The following is a 24,536-nucleotide window of genomic DNA, read 5'->3' as shown; positions in this document are numbered from 1 at the left end:
TAGCTGAATGAAACAAAGCTCTGCTCGGTTGAAGCAGGGGAAGACACGCGTAATCTTCCGCCCACAACACTATCGACCGTAGGCGATAGAGTAGTGACCTTATGTTAGCAGCGGAGCAGCTCGCAGACGTATCCCTGGCTCAAAGCCAACCGAAACAATCGATGTCTTAATGAAGAAAGGAATACTCCGCTGCGAATAATTTCATTGATGCATTTCTGGATATGTTCTAAACACAAACTGAAGGCGGGTTGATGAAAACGTCACGAAGAGCTTAGGGCATTGGTTTTTCGTTGGAATAGCTATTAAATCCACTAACACGTCATACGCGGTTGCATGGTTAGGGGGCGGGTAACTGGGAATGGTCGGGTCTATATGGTTTTGATGGACATAATTTCCTTGCGGATCATATATCTTTTTATGAAGAAAGACAAATAAATGTCAAACGCATGTCTTTACTCGGAATGTTTCCATTTTTTTATGTGCAAACTGTTTTGTTTTCAAATATCCTGACACTGAAAAAGTATCATTTTGATCGATTACTGATTATTTCTGCTTCAATGTATTTGTATTCGGAATGGATAACAGATTACTGGCGAATATAATACTCTAATGGGAAATCAATTGGGGTGTCATTTCGGAGAACGGCTCAAGCTCCGAAACAGACCCATATAGCCATTTATGGGCAAGAGCTGTTGGCTGATCTTACAGTGCAACCGGGCATTGTCCACAGGGCGAGCATCAGATAAAACTGACAAACTCTACTACAATTTCAACCCTACCTTAATCTTATAATGCGAGAACATCACAAAGTTTTGAATGAAAAGAAAAAAACAGTTTTAAAAAGGTGAAACCTGGGCATAAATCTTCAGCTAGGACTGAAGTAAAATCTGTAGCAGACTTAGAACAAGCATTGTCAGGAGGCAATCGGATATCTTTGAATGTGAAACTGGCTTTATGTCTCTTGGGAGAAAGGAATGGAAACATAATATGCTTCGTGGCCTGTCGTTAAAGGCGCTGATGGTTATTCCAAGCACCATGGGCAATGAATGATCTACAGAATGGGATAAGCCAGTCACGCTCTGAAGTTATTTAACTACCACAGTTATTTTCGTTCCCATCATGTTATATTTATTGGCCCTCAATTTACTTCCGTATCTTGAGTGGTGAACTACATGACAGGATCTGAAACGCCTTCCAGATGAGACGCTTTTCCATTTTGGACAGCTTAGAGATTTGTATTCGTGTAAACCAGGGCGACGCGAAACACAAAAATAAATCAACATTGAAATTACAGTCGAATGGCCTTCAAAAATGCACCAAAGGAGCTTCCGGTTTTCATGTAAAGCGTGCAACGTGTTGAAACAGTAAACATTTTAATTTAAATGCTTCCCAGTAAAAGATTATTGTCTAAATTATTTACGATAGTCTTTATGTAACTATGTAAAGCCTGTAATTTAAATGATGAAGTAACTAAAAAGATAGCACATTTGATGGTTATCTTACACAAGACAGAGTATTTGTTGTCGTCAGTTACGATCTGGTCATTCTTCTACATTGACACATTTAATTCTGATAATGTATAGAGTTACATATAACTGTGAAGCCTCGAGTTCAAGACTCTATAAATAACCCAAGACAATTTCAGTGTTACTGGAAAAAAATCTCCATGCTGTAGGCCTATATTTTCATCCCATAGAATATCTCATTCATACGTAAAAACCCATCCCTTATTCAGTATAGTCTGTCTGCGGGACTACTCGCTAAATCAGCGCCGGTATTGCTGAATTTGATGACGGTTTGGGAATTCGCTGTAGAGATGGCCGAGGAATCTTAAGCTGCCTAATGGAATTCTGTTGGTTGGTAGACTGCGCTCTTGCACCACCTGCTGCTGGCAGTTTGTCAATCTGTCTTTATTTGAGGCTCAGCCAGTTCAAGTTATTGCCACACGCGGCTTAGCTATGGATGGAGGCTTCATCGCTGTGACGTCAAAGCTGTCCCAAAGCCTGGTCTTAAGGCACATACTCTGGTTTCCGTTTTGGCAAACACTAAAAAAAAATAACATTTGACCGAACGTGAAAACATTTTAGCTAGATGTGTTTTTACCTTATGAATCACCTGATTCACACCGAATCCACCAAATATATGCCAACCTGATGTGCATGTTCGTTAACACCTTTTGGATAGAGGGCTAGCATCTACGCACATATTTATAGACTTAGTCTCATAGTGTGGTTTTTGTTGTGACTGATGTCCAACAACGACCAAAGCCAAACTAGCGCTGATGAAACGCCCAGACTAAAGGACTGATGCTGTACGATTACTACAGCTTGCTTGTACGTTATGGATATTTCTCAGCCCTGTTGTCCTCTACATACCCAGTGTATACCGTACCATGGATGTCGCTACCGTTTTGTAAACAGTACTGAATGTCCAGTAATGGGTATGAGCGCGTAGTACGGATTGATCAATAGATGCTATATTTTGCCTCAAAGGGTTGGTTGAATGATACTAGGATATCCCAGTTCGCACTCCCCGTACCATATGTATAAGATTTATTGACTTGGCAATTGTCCAGAGCCGATGTTAATTCTCACTTTTGCTGACGTCACGGGATGGCAGAGCATTACTGAGATATATTGGATATGTCCAATGATGGATTATCAAGAGAGAGTATATGTATTATTCCGTTGGAGATGACCTCTCATGAACCTACGTGAATTGTAAATGTTTTTGTGTGGAATGCAAGACCCTGTATCTTTCCGTTGATTAAGACAAAGTGTTAATGGTTGGCATGGCCGCATGGATCTCCTAACGCACTGATATCCAATTAGAGAAAACAAATACGAGGTACGTCTTCAAAATCAATACCAAATGAAGACATCTTAGGACATTTCGATTGGCATCAAAGGACATGTTTTAATTCGAAGCCTTTCACATGCGGAAATTATAGCTCCTGGCTGACAGGTAAAGGTTCGCCTAAGGATTGGTCCACTTATTTTTAAATGGGAAGAACGTTTTTTATTATGAAAACTGATTTTCCAGAAATATAGAAATGAAAATCAATAATTTGCTAAGAGTCTATACCATATATGCCATTGTCCCAGATCCAAGTCTTTGGAGTGCAGGCGAAATACTTATCTTACATGCGTTAATTGTTTTTTTTTATGATGTAACTAATTCCTTACAAGCATAGCAACTGTGTAACTTTTCTATACCTTATAGGTCTTCTTATATGAATACATTCTCTAACAGCTAGAGCATACCAGAAGCCGACTAAATAAGTATTTGCATTCGTGTGATTTAAATTTGACATTCCAGTGCGTCATATACCATGCCATTGCACGACCATGTAGTAATCTAGTGCAAGTGCACTTTGGACAAGCCACTGGGTTGGTTCTGGTCCTCATAACTAGTAACCCAATGGCATCAATTAATCTGGTGTTCTGATCTTGTGTGAGTGGTAAATTACGACTGGAATCAAACCAGCCATTATGCTGCACATATATCGGGTTTAAATTGAACTCTCTTGGTAGCTTTGTGGTCTGTTATACGTTTATACAGTGTTCTGGTCATATCCCCTAAGTATCTACAATAATTACATGGTTATCCTGCACACCCCGGAGACTCCATTATCAGAGGCACCCACGGGTTCATTAACCTACGTGGAAAATTATATGCGGAGGTCACCGTCAGAACTTATAGTTTCCTAAGCTTCGACCTTTCCAAGGTTTTGGTTCTTTGTTCCTCAGAACAGGCCTACATTCCCGTCACAAGATGTACATTCATGCTTCATCTCGTATTTAGATCGATGCGGAATGACCTACTTCACTGTTGAAGAGCCGGAGGTATAAATTTTGTTGAAAATATCATAGGTCACCAGTCCCGTCGCGCAGGGTTAGTTTAACCCCGGTTACAGAAATGGCTGGCAGATACGCTTTGATCCTCCTAAATCACCCCTTGCACAAATCGTCTAATTTCACCAAAGAAAATATCATATTAGTTAACGTTATAACCTTATACATAAGTTAATGAAATCGAATTGCAACCTGTTATCAATGAAAAAGCACTATCAAATCTGACGGCGTCTCCATGTAGCAGCCGGGCTTCAGAGCCGACAAATACACGATGCTGCCTCACTATAAAGGCATATCGAAGACACCAGGCATGAGGCTTCAACCCTGCACAAAGTACTGACACAATTTCTATGCTACACGCGAGAAAATACAAGTATGAGCAGACACTCGTACCTTCGTGGCCAACACTGTTTGGTGCTTTTCCTCCCATGGAGGAATCCGTCACATCAAGAATAGTGCTAAATGGCATACTTTTTCACTTATACGAAGGCGGTCCGTTTTAATCCATGGGTAGAAGAAATAAGATTGCAGGGGTAGAATACAGACCTTTAGAAAATTACTGACAAACTTGTCCACGTGCATGTGACGTATAAATATGCAGAACATACCGGTGGAAGACAAATGGTCACACGAGCGCTTATTGTCATCAAGGCCCGATCACGAAGTGAAAGCGGGATAAATACAAATTCCCTATTCAAGGCTGGGTTTGAACCCGCACCTCATGTGGCGCCTTACCATTTGTCTTTCACTTCTAAACACTGGTGTGTATAACACAGTGGGAAACATTCGCAGCAATCATTCAGTGTCAATTTAGAGCCTCTTAGGACTACGGACCAACTTCCAGAAATCAGTCATACTGATTGCATTACGAGGTCTTGAGAAAAACCAAAGTAAGACAGTTGTGACTCAATTTTGCCCGCCAGTGTAAAATTGACTGTCTTTTTGCCCCTTAATGGTGGAATATGACATAATACCTTTTTTCTTAATCACGAATTAAAGGATCTCACAACCGCAATGAAACTTACGGGTGTTTACCATCCTGGCATGGTAACTTATATTTACTTATTTATCTGGTTGGTGTTTTACGCCGTGATGAAGAACACCTCACTTGAAAGACGGCGGCTAGCATTATTGTGATCTCCTAACCATACGCCAAGTTTAAATTAATTTAACTCTCACCCAAATGTTTCACATACTAGAGAAATATTATATGCTACTGCAGCTCTACGAAGATGATGGAAAAATGATGCAACAGGGCAGCTCTAGTCCCCAACCCTCCTTTCTATCAGCTGTACCCTCCCTTTGTTATGGCTAGGTTTAAATCAGATTGGCCGCATATAAAATGTAGTGATGATTAAATTGGAACTCAGTGTGTCATTCAGGAAAATGAGTTTTGTTTGGATACTGACAGTTTGTAATTGGACACCGACGTCACCAGAAGGAATGGTAGTCTAAGCACATGTTTTTTTTCACTACCAGATCTTAATTAACTCTTTTTTTTTTCATGGATCTTGTACATGGACTACGGAAGAGCATACGGCAATGATGTTACAGGCTTCAGCCTGATTTCTTGAATCGATTAAAGTCATAAACGGGGCGGTTTAAAGCAAAGAAGTAAAACTGTAGTGCATAACCACAGTGCAGTAACCACAGTTGTCACAACGCCATACTGCAACACACGACATGGATGTAATACTGTCATTATGGCGGAAAACCCCAATCTTTCACAATACTACACTTACTATCATTGTTTTTTTTGATTTCAGACTTTATCTTTGCATATGATAGTATAGCTTAATACCATAGTTAAGTCAGTGTGTTATACATGGGGAACCAGAGATACATTTCATATGAAATCTTATTCACCTGGCCTACTGACTGAATCTGTCATAGACCGAGCACCAGAGATACATATTAGATGAAAACTTACGTTTGCTCGCCTAGTCTTCTGACTAGCTTGGTACCAACCTGTGACAGTTCTGACTGAATCTGTCATAGACCGAGCACCAGAGATACATATCAGATGAAATCTTATATTTATTTACCTAGTCTACTAGCTGAATCTGTCATAGGCCGAGCACCAGAGATACATATCAGATGAAATGTTATGTTTATTCAGCTAGTCTTCTGACTGAATCTGTCATAGACCGAGCACCAGAGATGCATATTAGATGAAAACTTACGTTTGCTCGCTTAGTCTTCTGACTAGCTTGGTACCAACCTGTGACAGTTCTGACTGAATCTGTCATAGACCGAGCACCAGAGATACATACCAGATGAAATCTTATGTTTATTTACCTAGTCTACTAGCTGAATCTGTCATAGGCCGAGCACCAGAGATACATATCAGATGAAATCTTATGTTTATTTACCTAGTCTACTAGCTGAATCTGTCATAGGCCGAGCACCAGAGATACATATCAGATGAAATGTTATGTTTATTCAGCTAGTCTACTGACTGAATCTGTCATAGACCAAGCACCAGAGATACATATCAGATCAAATATTACGTTTATTCGCCAAGTCTACTAGCTGAATCTGTCATAGACCGAGCACCAGGGATAAATATTAGGTGAAATCTTACGTTTACTCGCCTAGTCTACTGACTGAATCTGTCATACGCCGGCACCATAGATACATATCAATCTCTACGTATAAAGTTTCTTCAGAGAAATTGAACGGCATGTGGTTTATCACTGATTAATGCTTATGGTCTCGGTTTGCATCGGTCAGGCTTTCGGTTTCTGTTGGTCACTGTTTCGGTTTCCATTAGGAATGGGCTTTGGTATCAATTGGTCATAGTATCGCTTTCCATTGGTCAGGCTTTTGGTTTCCCCTGTGATTGTGACTGTGACTTTTGTGACTTTGTGACCTTTGAATTACAATCTGTTCGGTTAAATTCTGTAACGCTCGTCATTTTCGAACTGTATCTAATACCACTTAACCTGGGGCTAGGGACTGTAAAGGCAGCCATGCTCATTATATCTGCATTATGCCGTTATGAACAGTTGCAATCCAAACGCGACTGATTAGGGTTTCGGTTTCCAATTGTCAGGGTTTCGTTATCCACTGGTCAGGGTTTCGGTATCCACTGATCAGGGTTTCAGTTTCCATTTGTCAGGGTTTCGGTATCCACTGGTTAAGGTTTCGGTTTCATTTGGTCAGCGTTTCGGTACCCACTGGTCAGGATTTCGGTATCCACTGATTAGGGTTTCGGTTTCCAATTGTCAGGGTTTCGGTATCCACTGGTCAGGGTTTCGGTATCCACTGATTAGGGTTTCGGTTTCCAATTGTCAGGGTTTCGGTATCCACTGGTCAGGGTTTCGGTATCCATTGATTAGGGTTTCGGTTTCCAATTGTCAGGGTTTCTGTTCATATTGGTCGTTACTGAGATTATCTCTTCAGGAACCTTACACCTTTCTTAGAGAAGAAAATGTTGGTTCCTAAAAACATGATTACCCATACACCGAGTTTCGTTGAGACTCTCATCTTGATATTTCATCTTCATTTTTCTTTATTATGAATCTTTATTGTTAATTTTCTCCTCAGGCGCCTTCCTAATTCCTTATGCCATCATGCTGTGTATCGAAGGCATCCCGCTGTTTTACCTGGAGTTGGCTGTGGGACAGAGACTAAGAATGGGGGCCGTGGGGGCCTACAGTCAGGTGTCCCCGTACCTGGGTGGGCTAGGACTAGCCTGTTGTGTCGTCTCCTTCAATCTCGCCCTGTATTACAACACAATCATGGGATGGTGCTTTTATTACTTCTTCCAAAGTTTCCAAAGTCCTTTGCCTTGGTCCAAGTGTCCAGAAGAAACTGTTGGAAATGTGACCCAGATTAAAGACCGTGAGTGTGAGGTGAGTACAGCAAATTATACGGGCTAATATTAAATGAATGTGTACAGGCAGTAACCTTGAATTATATACAAACAAACAGTGGAAGTGATTGTTTTATTTATCAATTCATGAGGCTCAGGCATAGTGTCGTTGAAAATTATCTCACTATTAATTTGACAGCGGTCAGGTGTGTGGGTTGATTAAAATCACCTGACAGAGCCAAAGATGAATCAATCTCCTTCGCATAAATTAAAGCCGTCGCAAAACTAACATGGGATGGATTCGAGCCTGAAACCTCATGGACCGATTGGCTGCAATCGTAGAATAAGTTAAATGAAAACGCTAATATCGAATATTCATAATAACATTAACTCATTTATGCAGATAATATCAAAAAAATACATTGGCAGAGAAACTTCATTAGAGCTGGTTTTAAACATTCACACATAATAGCATTATGATGAAAGTGAATATTTTGTTTTCTATTTTATTGGAGGAAAACTGAACAAATCTGTGGCATATAAACTTTAATCCATACAGGAAAGAGTGACATAAAATTGATAGGCTTAAGGGGTAGACCATAACGTGTTATGTAACCTATGCCATTCCTCTTGGTATCGTATGCAGAGCTAAACTCTTAGCTTGAACAATTATTTATATGGGAGTAGACAAGAAAATTCCTACCAGCACATAGGGGAGTTTCGAGTTCGAGCTCTTTTATCGCTGAGTGGAGAAAAAGGGCAACCGTATCATGTGACCTGTCAAAAATTGTAGTATTGTCACAACCATGCTTTACCAACCAATTCTAAAAATAGTTGTTAACAGTTGTAATGGAACAGGCTGATACTGACATGTATCATCTGACGTGGAACTGTTCAGTAACCAGTCAGTGCATGTTGGTTATCAAAGACTATATATACCAAACCGTAATTTAGCAGTACCAGGCTGTCACCCATTAACAGAGAAAAGTTTAGCTTGGTACCAGCCTGTGACAGTTTGACTTTGTAGGATGGATTGCCTTGAAGGATGGCTATTTATACCGTTTAAGACTTATCTTCTGAGAACATCTGCATTGCTTAAAAAGATTTAGGCATCCGTATAAATAGTTATATAAAGTGCTAATCACATCACAGGGGACTAGATTCAGGCCACAGTTTATTTCTTATTTACTTACATGTTAAGGTTCATTACCGCGGAATAGTCTCTAAGCCCAGACCCTCTTAGTCTGTTGTTCATTAATGTTTGAGACATGGGATTTTAGTGTTAATAATCCTTGGATCTACATCCTTCCCGGTACCTGTCGAAGGATGAGAACTTACTTCGGGCATTCCGGTTTCGTCTGCCGTCATGTGCATAAGTGAAGAAACCTTGAATACCGTGATAAAACAAAACTTAAATAAATTAAAAAAAAAACAAATAATTAAATTAATAAATAAAGGAGAGTAACATAGGATGTAGGCCATAGCATCCATTGTCGTCAGGTTAAACAGAAATACAATGTTATACAAGTTTCCATATCAGGCTGACAGTGATGCCTAATCTATCAACAGGTGTCTCGAAAGAGGATTTAGTCTGAGGTAACTAATTAGACATTCTATTTCGGGAAGGGGTAAAACTTATATATAAATGCATAGATAACATGAATCGACAGTATCCAAGCAGCTCCCGTTCTATTTCTGGACTTTGTGATTCCGTTCACCGTATTAATAATTGATGTCTGTATAGATCCAATATATCACATATAGCCACGCAGAAAAAGACATCATTTCAGAGACATCACTTCGTAATTTATCAAACTACCCTACCCGGATGTTTTCCCTCGAATTGGCCTTGCCTTTTTAAGCGTTCATCTGAATAAGCCATATCAGTTTGGCTTTGCCGGCTGGGAATAAATGACAGATGGTTTTGTGCTGCCTTACTATGTTTTCAACGTTATTTCGGTATACTACTACACTTCCAGTATGCCCTAGTGCCGTCACAATTCTGAAATATTTATGGCACTTTCTCACTGAATTATCATGCTGTCGCATCCAGTCATTATACTTGCGCATATGGGCAACCAGACCTATCTTAAGCGTAGGTTTCAAGATGTAAGACGTTACAACAGAGTGATATGACGTCGTCTCTTTACGGTACGGTAAAGTCTGGTAATTTTGACAAGGAGTGGTATATAGAATACAGAGAACTATTTAAAGAAAATTAGACTGATCTTCTGAATTGTGTTCTTGTGTGGATTTGGGTTTCCAATATTGCATAGAAATGATATTCTGCCGGTACTTTGCTCAAAACACGATCACTGCCATGTAAAAAGATAGGCAAGTAGCCCTACTGTGCCGTAAAGTGGCGACAATATTATGCACCGGGGCGTCATTCTGTTGTCGCAATGGCATAACTCAAAAACTGCATATATTTAACATGGGACCAGAAAAAACACACTTATGTACTATCCAGTACTGTTTAACATTCTTTACACGACATTGCCTTCAGTTGAACTTCAAGCCAGGAAAGTATTCAGGAGTTTTTATTTAAATCGTCTTAAATAAGACTACACCCGGAATTGAACATTTGTCACCCGATACCCAAAGCACTGTTGCCCGTGATTTCGTAAATTAATTATTGTAACTACCATGCGTTTGTTTAAATTGTCATTATTATCGTGGTTAGGAATTACACTTTCTGCATATACAAGTGTAGTACAGATACTAGTGCAGAAAGTTGGCTGCGTGGCTTAGCATATGAACCATCTAAACCACTTGACCAACAGGCCTCCCACAAAAAATGCAAGGTAGTCGATTTTACGACTTGATCCCATTTTTGTTGGTTGAGTGGCCTGGATGTTAAACATGTATTGGTGGGATTTTTTACCCATGACTTACATCCGGGTAATTCTGTGTTTGTAAGGACAGTCCTACGAAGCAGAACAATGACTTTGGTGTGAGGATCAAGTGAACAGGTCGCACACAATGTAACAATGTCGGTCACAATGGCGCAAACAATATGCGTATAATCAGACACGGTCAACAATGCTCTGTGCACAAAAGCAAACTCTATCCGCCTGAAAGACCTATGTTGCACGTTGGATGTTGCTATGATACACCACCGTTTGTCACTCAAAATCACGCTATATACATCACTGGTCAGTCAAAGTAGGTTTCTTACGGTTAAAGCAGTGATCAATAAAAACCAGTGGTACTTGTAGTATATCTATCTAGGAAAATATCTACATGAGCAGTTTGATTTGTTACCGCGAGTAACGCGCTAGTACTCCACTTTCCCCGAAAACCGCGTTGTGCAAATAAAACGTCTGAAGTAAACCTTTCCATTCAGACTCAACCAGATAGTTATGTGACCTTTGCGAGTGAGGACATTACAGATAAGCAGAAACACGGACCTGGAGCACAATGATGATGGCTGCAGAATAAATCAGATGTTAGTGTCTCTGCATTGGTTTAGTACATATTTACTTAAATATCTGCATTATGTTATACAACTTGAAATGCTTCTATACAGGTTACAAGGAAAAAAGAGATGTTGGTGTTATTACATCGGTTTTTATTTTGTGCAACGTCACATTCTAAAAACAGCAGGATCCGTGCATAAACTTAGGATATTTGAGGACTTCCTATTCTTAGTGGTCGTTGGTTTCCCTGTAGTAACGCAAATGGTTGCGAATATTTCTCCGATAATAAAAATGTGTACAGACTCGTTTTGTTGTCCAATTCTCTTAATTTCCTTACTACCTGTAATATGAGGACAGTAATAACAATGCCTAGAAATTATCATAATCAATTCACTTTGACAAGAAAGACTAAATTGATAGACTTTGCAAAAGTCCCTTAAATAGATCATCTTCACACTTGTATGTTTTGCGATGATACGTGGATTAGTCACGCTTGTTGAGTGTTCATACATCTGCCAATAAAAAATTCCTTAATGGTATGTACGGCTGTAACAGCAATTAAAGGCCTTTCCCAAGGAGGCACTTAGTAATGTCCTTGAGATTGTGGAACCGGAAATTTTCCTTCAAAAAAACCGAAATGTTCTTGACATCAGGAATGTACTTACATCTGGAAATGACCTTGACACGAGGCTATGTCATTGGCACCAGGAAATATCCTTGGTACACATCAGTTTCTGTTTCATGGAACTACCCAAAATCATATGTTTAATCTCCACAATTAATTTTAAACTCTGTTCCTGAAAAAAAACGTTTTATGTAGGCATGAGTTGTTACATGTACGTCTGAAATGTTCAAGGCCCTGTTCTGAAATTCTGTAAACCAACAAGTCTCTACCCCAAGAACATGATTTGTGTCTCAGGTGTCCTTGGCAAAGTATGTTCCAAGGTATCAAAATACATTCTACCACGGAATACCAACTTTGGCCTACATATTAATAATTGTAAATCTATAGTTTCCTGAAATGTTTAAGGCCCTTTCCTGGAAATCCCAAAGTCAGCCATTGTCTCAGGTGTCCTTGGTAGAGTATGTACCAAGCTGTCAAAATATATTCTGCAACGGAATTACGCACATTAGACACATCTACGTAAGTTGTTACTGACCTTGGCCTGCATATGTATAATTGTTAATCTATGGTTGCCAGTATTCGGTTTTTATTCTTGGCTATTATTCATTTCCCAAATGGTTCGCTGTTAGCAACGTCTTGTACGGCTTGCCGTCCATACAGAGGCGTGGTGTGATGAAAGATTTGTAACGTTCAAGAATGTACTCTGTCATTCTGTCAATGGCGAACAGCGCTGATGTGTTATGTGTTTTATCCAGGAGGGCTGTATTAACTATGACTTACATCCGGGTAATGCTGTGTTTGCAATATCGACCGAGGGAGCGTGTAAGGAGGTCATAACACGGAAGCCCAGCACACACAATGATATCAAGTGTGTCAGTCACAATGCTTTCGCCAGTGCAAACAATAGCGCGTAAATGACCGTGGAATTAGATACGGTCAACAAAGCTCTGTGACACAAAGGTAGCGCCGCCCAGACTTCTCAGTAAACAGCCTGAACGAGCTGTGTTTCACGTTGGCTGTTGCTATGATACGCTGCCGTTTGCCAATCAAAATCCCTTCTCCGCAGACATGTACATCTCTGGGCAGTCAAAGTAGGACCCTACATCTAAGGTACTGATAAGTAAAATCCAATAGTACTTAATAGAAACAACTAACGCGGAGCACAGTGCTGGTAGCTGTAGAAAACTGAAAAAAAGAGATATTAATGTCATTCTTCAGACTTTTTCTCCCATTAATCCAATGTAAAATACTACAGCATAAAGTGTAAAAGCAGACCACCGATGACAGTGTGATTCGTGGGAATTGGCGAAAACATGAAGTACATTAAGATATAGAAATGTTACATTGTGGTTGCATGATGAGAAAAGACATATTAGTGTCATAATAATTTAATCCTTTATTTTTCTCAGTCATATGATCTGGTCAAACGAGGAATTTATAATACAATGTATAATCTAGTTAATAGACAGAAATATTTATAATTTTTAACCAAAACCTTCTAAATGTGGCGGGTTGTTGTCTGTGGTGGTTATATATAGAAACTACAGTTCAGCACTTATTTCTTCGTATCAACCCCAATAAAAATGTCAAACGTTGCCAGTTTCTCTCCATTACCTGTTTGTTTCGATTCACATTGGACATATTTAATCCTGAATCCTTACTCTTGTCATACATTTCTCACTACTTTTTTTTCGAAATTTCGACTTTTTTCTAAAATTTTGACATTCCTATGTTGAAATTTCGAATTTTTTTTCGAAAGAACGCCACGCACATAATGTCTGCAGTCTTGTTAAGTTAAAAAAGCTAAAATATGAAGTAAGGTTCATCACACAGATAAATGAAAACTGTACATAAAAATACTTTCACCTATTTTTACAGATTTTTTGAGGAGTGTTGAAAGGTATTCAAATATTTGAATATCATGGTGGGCTTTATGAGCCACACTGACAGTATCTGGGAACTCTGTCGTCACATCACCTTTCATTCCTGATGTTCATCAGAAAGAAGGAATTTTTGGGAACATTATTTCAGTAATATTTCACTCAGGGATAAAAAGAGTTCTTTTTCACTGTCATGATTAGAGTTTGAAAAACTTTCTGTGACGTCAGAGTTACTAACCTGTGATGGTATGGTCCATAAAGTCCACATTAGAATTCAAATGTTTGAACGCCTTCAATTCTTTTCACAAAATCTAACAGAATAATTGAAAGTATATTTATGTGTGGTTTTAAGTTGTCCATTTAGTTGTCCCAGAAAATTAATTTTGCATACAGTGCAACACCAAGGAAATTTGTGTAAGGTTTTAAATATTCCTTTCAATATGCCTATTCATATATATGATATATATATATATATATATGATAACCTCATGATAAGAAAGTAAAAATTTCGAGAAAAATATAAATGTCAACTTTTCACCCATTGAATTTTGTTCTTACGTGCCGTAGTATTATGCCTAAGACATAAAAGTGCCGATTTATACCAGAGTACAGTCTTTATTTGTAAATGTAAATACCTACCTTATTTACTATAAGATTTCTACTACATGCGTTATGTGGATGTATCGAAGTCATCAAGAAAAGACATGTTGGCGTTATAATATATACTAAAATACGTACCCTGTATATGAATTGGGTTATACCTGCATTATGAAGTATAAATAATAAAGTATAATGAATACAGCTAATCTGGCAGCAACTTGCCATAACTGATGTGGCGATTGAGACAACTGAAAATGTTGGAATATAGATACATAAAACGGTAGGCAGTGGTCTAACTGGCTGAGAAGGACCATAAATTGCTAGTTCGTCCCCAACCATCAAGCACTTGATCAGTGAGGTTGCGTGATCGAATCCAGCTTTTTACGACTTTAGGGCACGAGTTTTGTTAGGTACCTGGTGAAGGTCGGTGGCTTACTCCGGACATTCCGATTTCCTTTATCGTTAAACCTGTTCTGTTACCGAGAAATTCTAGACAACGTCGTTAAACACCAGTTTAAAATCACACGCCTTTATTCGACGTTAGTAAACACACATGCCATTTTAATCACAGTTACCTAAACAATCGCTCTAGATTATTTAAAACAAGGAGAAATGTGTGAGCTGAGTGAAAGGCGATACGTAACAAAATACTTTAAAGTACTATGTTTACATTTTTCGTACGAAAACACAAGCAGACACACAAGCAAAAATTTGTATGGTGGGTTTTTCACATTATTTTAAGCACTAGATATTAAAATTGGCAAATAATAAGAGATAATTTAACAAAAATTGACTAATTTCAAAGTATCCAATATGTGATTGTGTTTTGACGTCAAAACATGTGGTTTCCAGTAGGTCACCGAATTTTATCTTGTTTTAAATACTTGCTACTACAAATGGGAAAATTTTAAAATATAAACAAAACTTTTTTAGCCTGGAGATGTAATCGACACTTACGTCGCTTTATCGTTTTGGTTTATTTTAATGGCAAAGAGGATGTATCAAAAGTCCACGACGAATGATGTACCATTTGTCTTTCAGATCAGCAGTCCGACGACTTATTTCTGGTATCGAAACACGCTGAACACAGCTGCGAACATAGAGGCAACACCGGTGTTAAACTGGCAGCTCTCCTTGTGCCTGATCGGAGCATGGGTCGTCGTCTATCTGTGCCTCATCAAGGGCATTAAATCTTCTGGAAAGGTAGGTAAAAGACACTCGTGGTACACATACGACCCTGTCCCATCTCTGGAGAGATAGTTGGTAGGCACACTACATCTGGTATACATACGACCCTGTCCCACGTCTGGAGAAATGGTTGGTAGGCACACTACACCTGGCTCACATACGACTCTGTCCCACGTCTGTAGAGACAGTTGGCAGGTCCACTACACCTGGCACACCTTCGACCATACTCCATGTTTGGAGAGATGGTTGGGAGGCACACTTCACCTGGTGTACATACGACCCTGTCCCAGGTCTGGGGAGATAGTTGGTAGGCACACTACACCTAGTACACATACGATCCTGTCCCATGTCTGGAGAGATAGTTGGTAAACTCACTACATCTGGTACACATACGACCCTGTTCCATGTCTGGAGAGATAGTTGGTAAGAACACTACATCTGGTACACATACGACCCTGTCCCACTTCTGGAGAGATAGTAGGTAGGCACACTACACCTGGTACATATACGGACCCTGTCCCATCTCTGGAGAGATGGTTGGTAGCCACTCTACATCTTGTATACAAACCACCCTGTCCCATGTCTGGGGAGATAATTGGTAGGCACACTACATCTGGTACACATACGACCTTGCCCAATGTATGGAGAAACAGTTGATAGGCACACTACACCTCGCTCACATACGACCCTGTCCCACTTCTGGAGAGATAGTTGGTAGGCACACTACACCTGGTACACATACGACCCTGTCCCATGTCTGGAGAGATAGTTGGTAGGCACTCTACATCTGGTACACATACGACCCTGTTCCATGTCTGGAGAGATAGTTGGTAGGCACTCTACATCTGGTACACATACGACCCTGTCCCATGTCTGGAGAGACAGTTGGTAGGCACACTACACCTGGTACATATACGACCATACTCTACGTCCACGTTTTCGTAGGCACACTACACCTTGTACACGTACGACCCTGTCCCATCTCTGGAGAGATAGTAGATAGGCCCACTACATCTGGTACACATACGACCGTACCCGACGTTTGGAGAGATGGTTGGGGGGTCCACTACACCTGGTGTACACACGGCCCTGTCTCAAGTCAGGAAAGGTAGTAGATAGGCACTCTACATCTGATACTCATGCGACCATACCCCACTTTTGGAAAGATGGTTGGTAGGCCCACTACATCTGGTACATATACGACCCTGTCCCACGTCTGGTGAGATAGTTGGTAGGCACATTACATCTGGTACACATACGAACCATAACCCGCGTTTAAGTGAGTGAGTGAGTGCTTGGGGTTTAACGTCGTACTCAACAATTTTTCAGTCATATAACGACGAAGGAATCCTTAGGGTGCATGTACGTGTAATAGCAGGACGGATTTCCACCGCTCTTTTATCTAGTGCCGCTTCACTGAGACGACTTACCGAAGGCAAGCAAGCCACCCCGCCCGAGCCATTATACTGATACGGGTCAACCAGTCGTTGCACTATCCCCTTCATGCTGAACGCCCGGCGAGGAAGCTACAACTTCCTCTTTTAAAGTCTTAGGTGTGACTCGATCAAGGATTGATCCTGGATCTACCGGTCCCGAAGCGGACGCTCTACCACTACCACTAGATAGGCCCACTACACCTGGCACACATACGACCATACCTCACGTTTGAAGAGATGGTTGGTAGGCCCACCACACCTGTTACACATACGACCCCTGTCCCATATCTGGAGAGAAAATAGATAGGCACACTACATCTGGTACATATACATCCCTGTCCCATATCTGGAGAGATAGTAGATAGGCCCACTATATCTGGCACACATACGACCCTGCCCCATGTCTGGAGAGTTAGTTGATAGGCACACAACATCTGGTATACATACGACCCTGTCCCTTGTCTGGAGAGATGGTAAGTAGGCAAACTACCTTTGGTATACATACGACCATGTCCCATCTCTGGAGAGATAGTAGATACGCCCACTACACCTCGCTCACATACGACCCTGCCCCATGTCTGAAGAGATAGTAGATAGGCCCACTACATCTGGTACACATACGACCATACCCCAAGTTTGGAGAGATGGTTGGTAGGCACACCTGGTACACATACGACCCTGCCCCACGTCTGGAGGGATAGTTGGTAGGCACACAATATGTGATACACAGACAAGTCCCATCTCCACACGTGGTCTCGATATGAGTTCGTGAGCCTCACGTTTTTTCACGTTGAGCGTTAATTTCATCCATTATTAAACAGACGATAATTGAAAAGTAGTTGGTTGTGTTTGGTATTCACTATGTCGTGGCACAAAATGAAAACCCCTTCATCGATTGACTTATGTCATCCTGTTTTTTATGACCCGCTTTCCGTGAAGTAGATGTTGCGTCCGTTTATGGCTGCGTGGGGATTTTCCATTAGCAGTCTGGTGGGAACGTCATAGAATTCAGCTGAGTAACAACTGACATTCTATGCCTAAAATTGGATAATAAATATATGAGTCACTTTGCAACATTCGCGCAGCAATCGCCAGCCGCTGAAAGAAAGAGAAATGATGTTTGAAGTGGGTGATGAGTGTGGCTGGAAATAGAAGCAGGCAACATCCTCATCTGTATCGTTTCGCCGCTTGAGTGCTGCAGCCAGTCCCTTGCGGAGCAAAATTACTGAACAAAGTGCAATTCACTTTGAAAGAATAGTTTAGTATACTCTACTGTACACCGTGAAAATCATGGTGTAAAACGCAAATATTTGAGGACATAATACTTTGTTTCCAACGCATGTATCCGTGGTTGCAATATTATCATATTTCACTACGGTTCTTAACGGAACTCTCGAATTTGTTGTTTGCATTTATTAATCAATGAAAACCTACTCCATCTCTCAGTTGATTTTATTTACTTGAAGATGTGCCATTAAATGTTAAATTTTGTGAGGCTAACGATCTATTGTTATTACTCTACATACTCTATAATTCACTGATAAGACTGCCAGGTCAGATTTATTGGTATAGGGAAGAAACCCGGAGTGCATGGCGTAAACCACCAGCCTGGCACCTGACAAACCTCGTGACGGTAGCCAAGGCCGTAAGTCAGGAAGCATATGCGTTATCCCTGCATCATGCTCCTAACTAAGCATCCTACGTTACACACACTGAATTAATCATCACTGTCGCATAATAAAATCTAGCTGGTTTTTCTGTCCAGCATCCACTATGACATCTAACTAGTTTCTCTGCCCAGCATCCACTATGATGTCTGACTAGTTTTTTTCTGTGCACCACCCACTTTGACATCTAACTGTTTTTTTCTGCGGAGCATCCGCTATGATGTCTGACTAAATTAGTTGTTTTATCTGCAGCATCCACTATGATATAAACCTAGTTTTTCTTTGCAGTATCCACTATGATGTCTGACTAAATTTTCCTTCCCAGTATCCACTATGACATAAAGCTAGTTTTCCTGCGCAGCATCCACTAAGTCTAACTATTCTTTTTTCTGTACAGCATTCCCCATGGTGTCTGATTAAGTCTTTCTATGCAGTTTCAACTATGACATCTAACTAGTTTTCAGTGTAGCCTCGATTCTGATATCTAACTAGTTTATTCTGTGCAGCAACCACTATGATGTCTAGCTAGTTTTTTCTGTGTAGAATCCACTATGATGTCTAGCTAGTTTTTTCTGTGTAGAATCCACTATGATGTCTAGCTAGTTTTTCCTGTGTAGCATCCACTATGATGTCTAGCCAGTTTTTTCTGTGTAGCATCCACTATGATGTCTAACTAGTGTTTTCTGCGAAGAATTCACTATGGTATCTATTTTGTTTTATCCACTGTGATGTCTAGCTGTTTTTTGGGGCTCAACATCTAGTATGATGCCTAACTAGTATTTTTCTGTGTAGGATCAACCAAGATGTCTAGCTATTTTTTTCTGTGTACATCCACTATGATGTCTGGCTAGCTTTTCTGTGTAGCATCCACTATGATGTCTGGTTAGCTTTTCTGTGTAGCATCCACTATGATGGCTTGTTGACTTTCTGTACAGCGTTTACCAGCAATGCTGGCTCGAAGAACACATCTGGCCAGCGCTTTGTGCAAATTGTCCAGGCCAGATGACCCGGTGACATGTGCAATGCAGAAATTTTGCTAAATGTCACAACTAATAAACCGTCGATTGCTTGAGAGATCATTGCAAATTCAGAGTGCTCTATGGCAAACAGGTTATAATATTATTAGTATTTAAGTCGTTTTGATACCAAACAGAGTTATGCGTGTTGATTACTACTGATTGGGCTGAAATCAGCCTAGCATATTGCTCAAACATTTCGTTAATATCGGTGCCGCAGGTTTGACAATGTTGTGTTGTTAAGGATATAAATGCAGTTACCTTGGGGAAGAGGAAATCTGATTACGATTCCTAGGACTTTTGGCCGCCTTCAGCGATCTAGGCGTCTGTAGGAGCTTATGTTAAGTAGTCTAGCAGACATAAGCGCTGTTTCATGCAGACCGATAGCATTCGTTTTCTCGCCTTAGGCAAGGAATTAGGTGATAGTCAAGATGAAGTGGCCTTCCAGAAGACGTTGCTATGATGGAGTCTCAGGGAAAGTCTATCTGGAAAACACGGAGGATGAACTGGTAGACAAAATACAAAGATAACCTACTTCTCATATCACTTTAAGTATTCAAGAATAAATGTAGGGGCAGTGAAAATGGTATGCCTATTGGCAACATTTGAACGATTTTGTTTCATTGTTTGGTTTTCAACAACATAATCAAGAAGTTTTCACTATACTAAGACGACCTTCAGTTTTGTGGGTGAAGGAAATCGGATTGCCCAGACACACCCAAATTTCTCGGTGTACATCGGATTTCTAGGAGTAAACTGGATGGTTCGGCGTAAACCTAATTGCCCAGATTGCTCGAAGTTAAACGGATTGCTCAGAGTAAAGTGGAGTAAACTGCATTGCTCAGAGTAAACCGGATGGTTAGGAGTAAACCGGGTGACTAGGATTAAACCGTATTGTTCGGTGTAAGCCGAATTGTTAAGTGTAAACCGCATTGCTCAAAGTAAAAGGGATTGTCCAAAGTAAACCCCTGGTCTTCGCCAGGCCCTAGCCTGACATCATTAGTCTCTGGATCTGACAGACGTTCCTTTATCCGTCTGAGTCAGCCAGGGCTTTGTGTTTGAATGAATACAGTGAGAGATCAAATAATGCCATGAGAAGACAGATTTGGAGTTTATGATTTATTTATAACTATGCCACAACATGAATCTTTAAAAGCACGCTTCAAAGACTTATTTTGCTAGGGTTAACTCGACTATAGTTTCTGGTATACATTTTATGATGCTGTTTAACATCAGTAACCTTTAAGCCAAAAAGTAAAAAAAAATATGCTCATAAATCAAAAGAACGACAAACACACAACGCTAACAAATGTATTTTCTATTTCTGCAGGTGGTATATGTCACAGCCACATTTCCGTATTTGGTCTTGGTGATATTTTTCTTCCGAGGAGTTACGTTGCCTGGATTTGAGAAAGGATTAAAACATTTGTTTGTTCCGGATGTAAGTTGTCACACTAGCTAAAGTTTTGGCGCCAGGCTAAATCTTAAATTACCTAGAGCTATGGGCTTATTAGCCTTATCCTAAAATAGACTCGGTAATGCCTGCAGTTAACAATATTGCAGCATTCAGATCAAAGATGCCTGTAAAATAATTACCCGGTGTATTTTCAGAGCGTAATGTGAGCTGGATGCTGGACCACTTTGTTATTATCCTGGAATCCGATATCTGGGATGGATCTCCAGTAAAATGAGAAAGCCGTTATGCGCTGAAATGCGCCGTTACTTTTACGACTATCTACCTTGTATAGGTTATATTTAGCTGAGATTGTCTCTTGTTTGTTTCCAGTGGAACAAATTGATGGATCCCCAGGTCTGGTTGGATGCCGCCTCGCAGATTTTCTATTCGTTCGGGTTAGCGTTTGGAGGCCTCATTGCTTTGGCATCATACAATCCAGTCCGGAATAACTTCATGCGACAAACATTGATTGTGACCATAACCGACTTTTTAACTGCAATATTTACAGCGTCTGTGGTGTTTTCTATATTAGGTAAGTGAATCGGCTTCTACACTTGGATACATGTAAGCCCAACCAAATCCACGGTATTGTATTTCAATCGCAAGGACACTGGTGCTTGTTCAGTACCGGACTTTATCAGGGGAATTTGCAGATTCGTCAGCTCGCATTGTTTTTGGGATCTTAGTGACAATGCGTTTTCTACCAATATGATCGTTTCACTTGAGAAAGTCGTCAGTAACTTGCCAACAGTCGATGGTTTATCCTGGCTTTTCTCTCACCATAAGGCTTACTACCATCGCAGAGGGAAAGTCTTTTGGATATAGCTTTAAACAACAAAACAAATAAAGTAAATATCCACTCACATATAAATACCCACTCAACATACAAACATCCACTCACATGTAAATACTCTCTCCACATACAAATATCCACTCTACACACAAACACCCACTCCACATACAAATACCCACTCAACATACAAATACCCACTCCACACACAAATATCCACTCCACAAATAAATACCCTCTCCACATACAAATATCCACTCCACACATAAATACCCACTCCACAATCAAATACCCACTCCAGATACAAATACCCATTCCAAACATAAATACCCACACCACACATACTATATAACTTTACAATACCGCCCTAAAAGTGATATATAAGTAGTCACATAAAGATGACTTACCAAGCGTGTCGCGCGCCAGGTACATGTAGCATGGTGTGGGGCAACATTACACAAACCACTGGTTAATTGTATCTCTGGATAAGAAAAAATTCTTCACCGTTGTAGAACATAGAAGAATTCTATACAGCTTTGTACCGTGTTGTGGCCTCAGAACTTTCTTACATGTTGACAGGTTTCAAAGCAACACTTGCTTTCGACGAATGCATACGACAACATTCCATGAACTCTACGTCTTCTGTTGGTGTTAGCAACATAACAGAAGTTTGTAATTTTCAAAAAATCATATCAGAGGTAAGTTTATCCTTGAGTCTATTTAATCCGTGGTATGCTACTCAGCAATATTAGTTCGCTAGCCTTCTCATCAGGTGTGACGCCATGGTGACCATTTTTTCGGCACTACCCTAATTCCTCAACCTGTTCGCATGTAAAAAATTTTCAGTGCTATTTATCCAAATTTTTAATATTATTTTGGAGACAAAGCTATATTTTTTGGATTGGCCAGTTTCAGGGCAGAATTTGCTAAAAAAAACCCACCTTGCGAACATGCCAAAAGGTTGAAGAATTACAGCATCTGAATTATTGCTTTGTTCATAGCTCATTCATGAAAGCATTGCACAGCATATTGTCTCTGAATACCCCCACCGCAAAGAGTTGGACATCGACAGGATTGAATTTAGTCAAAATGTGATATTTAATCGATAAACAGCTGTTTTTTTTTCTTCAAAATTTAGTTAGTAAATACGTAATAAATATTATTTAAAAATATTTGTTTCCAGGCTATATTATTATCCACTTTTATACATTTAAATTGTGATGTTTTGAAAATTGTTCTGTAGACCTCTAAGTCTGATAAATCTTACCTAACTACTTTTCCAAGCTTTACACTCGTCACAATATGGCTGAAATATAGCCGACGTGGCGTTAAGCCATAATCATTCATTTATTCCAAGCTTTGTACATGTGGTCGATCCATGACAGCTAAGACCTATTCATGCTGTAGACGTCAGTGGTGTTCAAAACCTTATCAGAAAAATAAAACTCAAGTCAATTAACAGATGAATATGGTTGTTTAGTTAAGACGTTCTCGTTATTAATTATTAATGTAAATATGTTTTCAGTCGGCCGCCGGAACTGGTTTGGCGTTTATTGCGTTCACAGAGGCCATTAACCAGTTCCCCCTGGCTCCGCTCTGGTCAGTGTTGTTCTTCTTGATGTTGTTTACTCTGGGCTTGGACAGTATGTTCGGTACCCTGGAAGGTGCGCTCACCTCCATATATGACATGACGCTAATCAAAATCCGGAAAGAGCTCGTTTGTGGTAAGCCTCAAACTTTTCCTCCTTAGCCCAACTATGCAGTATGTGTAAGTTACCGCTGTCTCTGCATATCAAGAAACAAGCCAACAATGAATCAAAGTCTCAACCCTTATGATCTGGTGGTATGAACACCACAGTGATGGAATTCCACGAAAACATTTCTATATGTGACCAATTTTCTACTATATAGTGTCTTAACAAAAAAGTGTTAATAACTAATTCCGATGGAGAATTCACTTCTTATTATTTTATATGCAGTAATAATGGCTAAAAACATCATAATGAGGCCTATGAAGATTTTCCCTGTACCATGAGGAAATATAACTCGTCAAAAAGTGGGTTCCAAGCTGTGTAAAAATAGACCATTGTCTGCTGTCACGTGTGTATTTTTGTGAACCTTTGTGTGTAGTCTTTGTTTATGAACTGACGAGTTTGGAGCTTGTTTGCTCTGCCCTGTTTTAGGCGCGCAATGTTTCTCACTAACGTCAGTAATACTTTCGATTTCCTTTTATCTTGTAGGTGTTGTGTGTTTTGTCATGTGCGCCATATCTTTGTCCTTCGCTACAACGACCGGACCTTACGTCTTCGAGCTATTCGACGACTTCTCAGCTAATATTCCGCTCTTGGTCATAGCGTTTACAGAATGCATCGCCGTGTCTTATGTCTATGGGCTGCAGCAGTAAGTGAACACGTGTATACATTATATTTTTTTAATTTTATTTTTTTATTTTATTTTTTTATTTACTCAACCATATACTCAACAATATTTCACTTGTTTTTACTATCAGCCATACTTTCTTTCGTTCATTCACCGAAATGTTTACAATGTCTATACCTAGGCAGTTCATGTATAAAACATTAAGTTCTAGCCGACTTATTTTATTCCAAATTGATCAAATAAAAAGGATATTATGTGTTATAATCATAATATATATTGATATTAAATTTCTCCCTGAATGTAACTTGCAAGGGTAAACATAGCAAACCTTGCAGTCCTATAAATTTTCAACAAACATGTAGGGAGTAGAAAGACAGTTCTGTTCTATAAAATGATGCATATAATAGAT

At 39.9% G+C, this 24,536-nt stretch overlaps 1 protein-coding gene across 1 annotated transcript in view; it reads left to right on the top strand.

Moving 5' to 3' along the window:
- Positions 1-24,536, top strand: part of LOC135475494 (sodium-dependent neutral amino acid transporter B(0)AT3-like) — a 36,010-nt gene that overhangs the window by 5,721 nt on the left and 5,753 nt on the right. Inside the window, exons 2-8 of the mRNA XM_064755422.1 lie at positions 7,404-7,711; positions 15,237-15,398; positions 20,833-20,943; positions 21,289-21,490; positions 22,328-22,446; positions 23,274-23,472; positions 23,989-24,148. Coding sequence (XP_064611492.1) covers positions 7,404-7,711; positions 15,237-15,398; positions 20,833-20,943; positions 21,289-21,490; positions 22,328-22,446; positions 23,274-23,472; positions 23,989-24,148 — 1,261 coding nt within the window. The remainder of the gene's footprint in view (positions 1-7,403; positions 7,712-15,236; positions 15,399-20,832; positions 20,944-21,288; positions 21,491-22,327; positions 22,447-23,273; positions 23,473-23,988; positions 24,149-24,536) is intronic.

The sequence above is a fragment of the Liolophura sinensis genome, chromosome 9, assembly GCF_032854445.1.
Source record: "Liolophura sinensis isolate JHLJ2023 chromosome 9, CUHK_Ljap_v2, whole genome shotgun sequence".
In the NCBI taxonomy this organism is placed as follows: Eukaryota; Metazoa; Mollusca; class Polyplacophora; order Chitonida; family Chitonidae; genus Liolophura; species Liolophura sinensis.
Note: the sequence above shows the minus strand (reverse complement) of the source record. Positions and strands in the feature narration are given on the sequence as shown.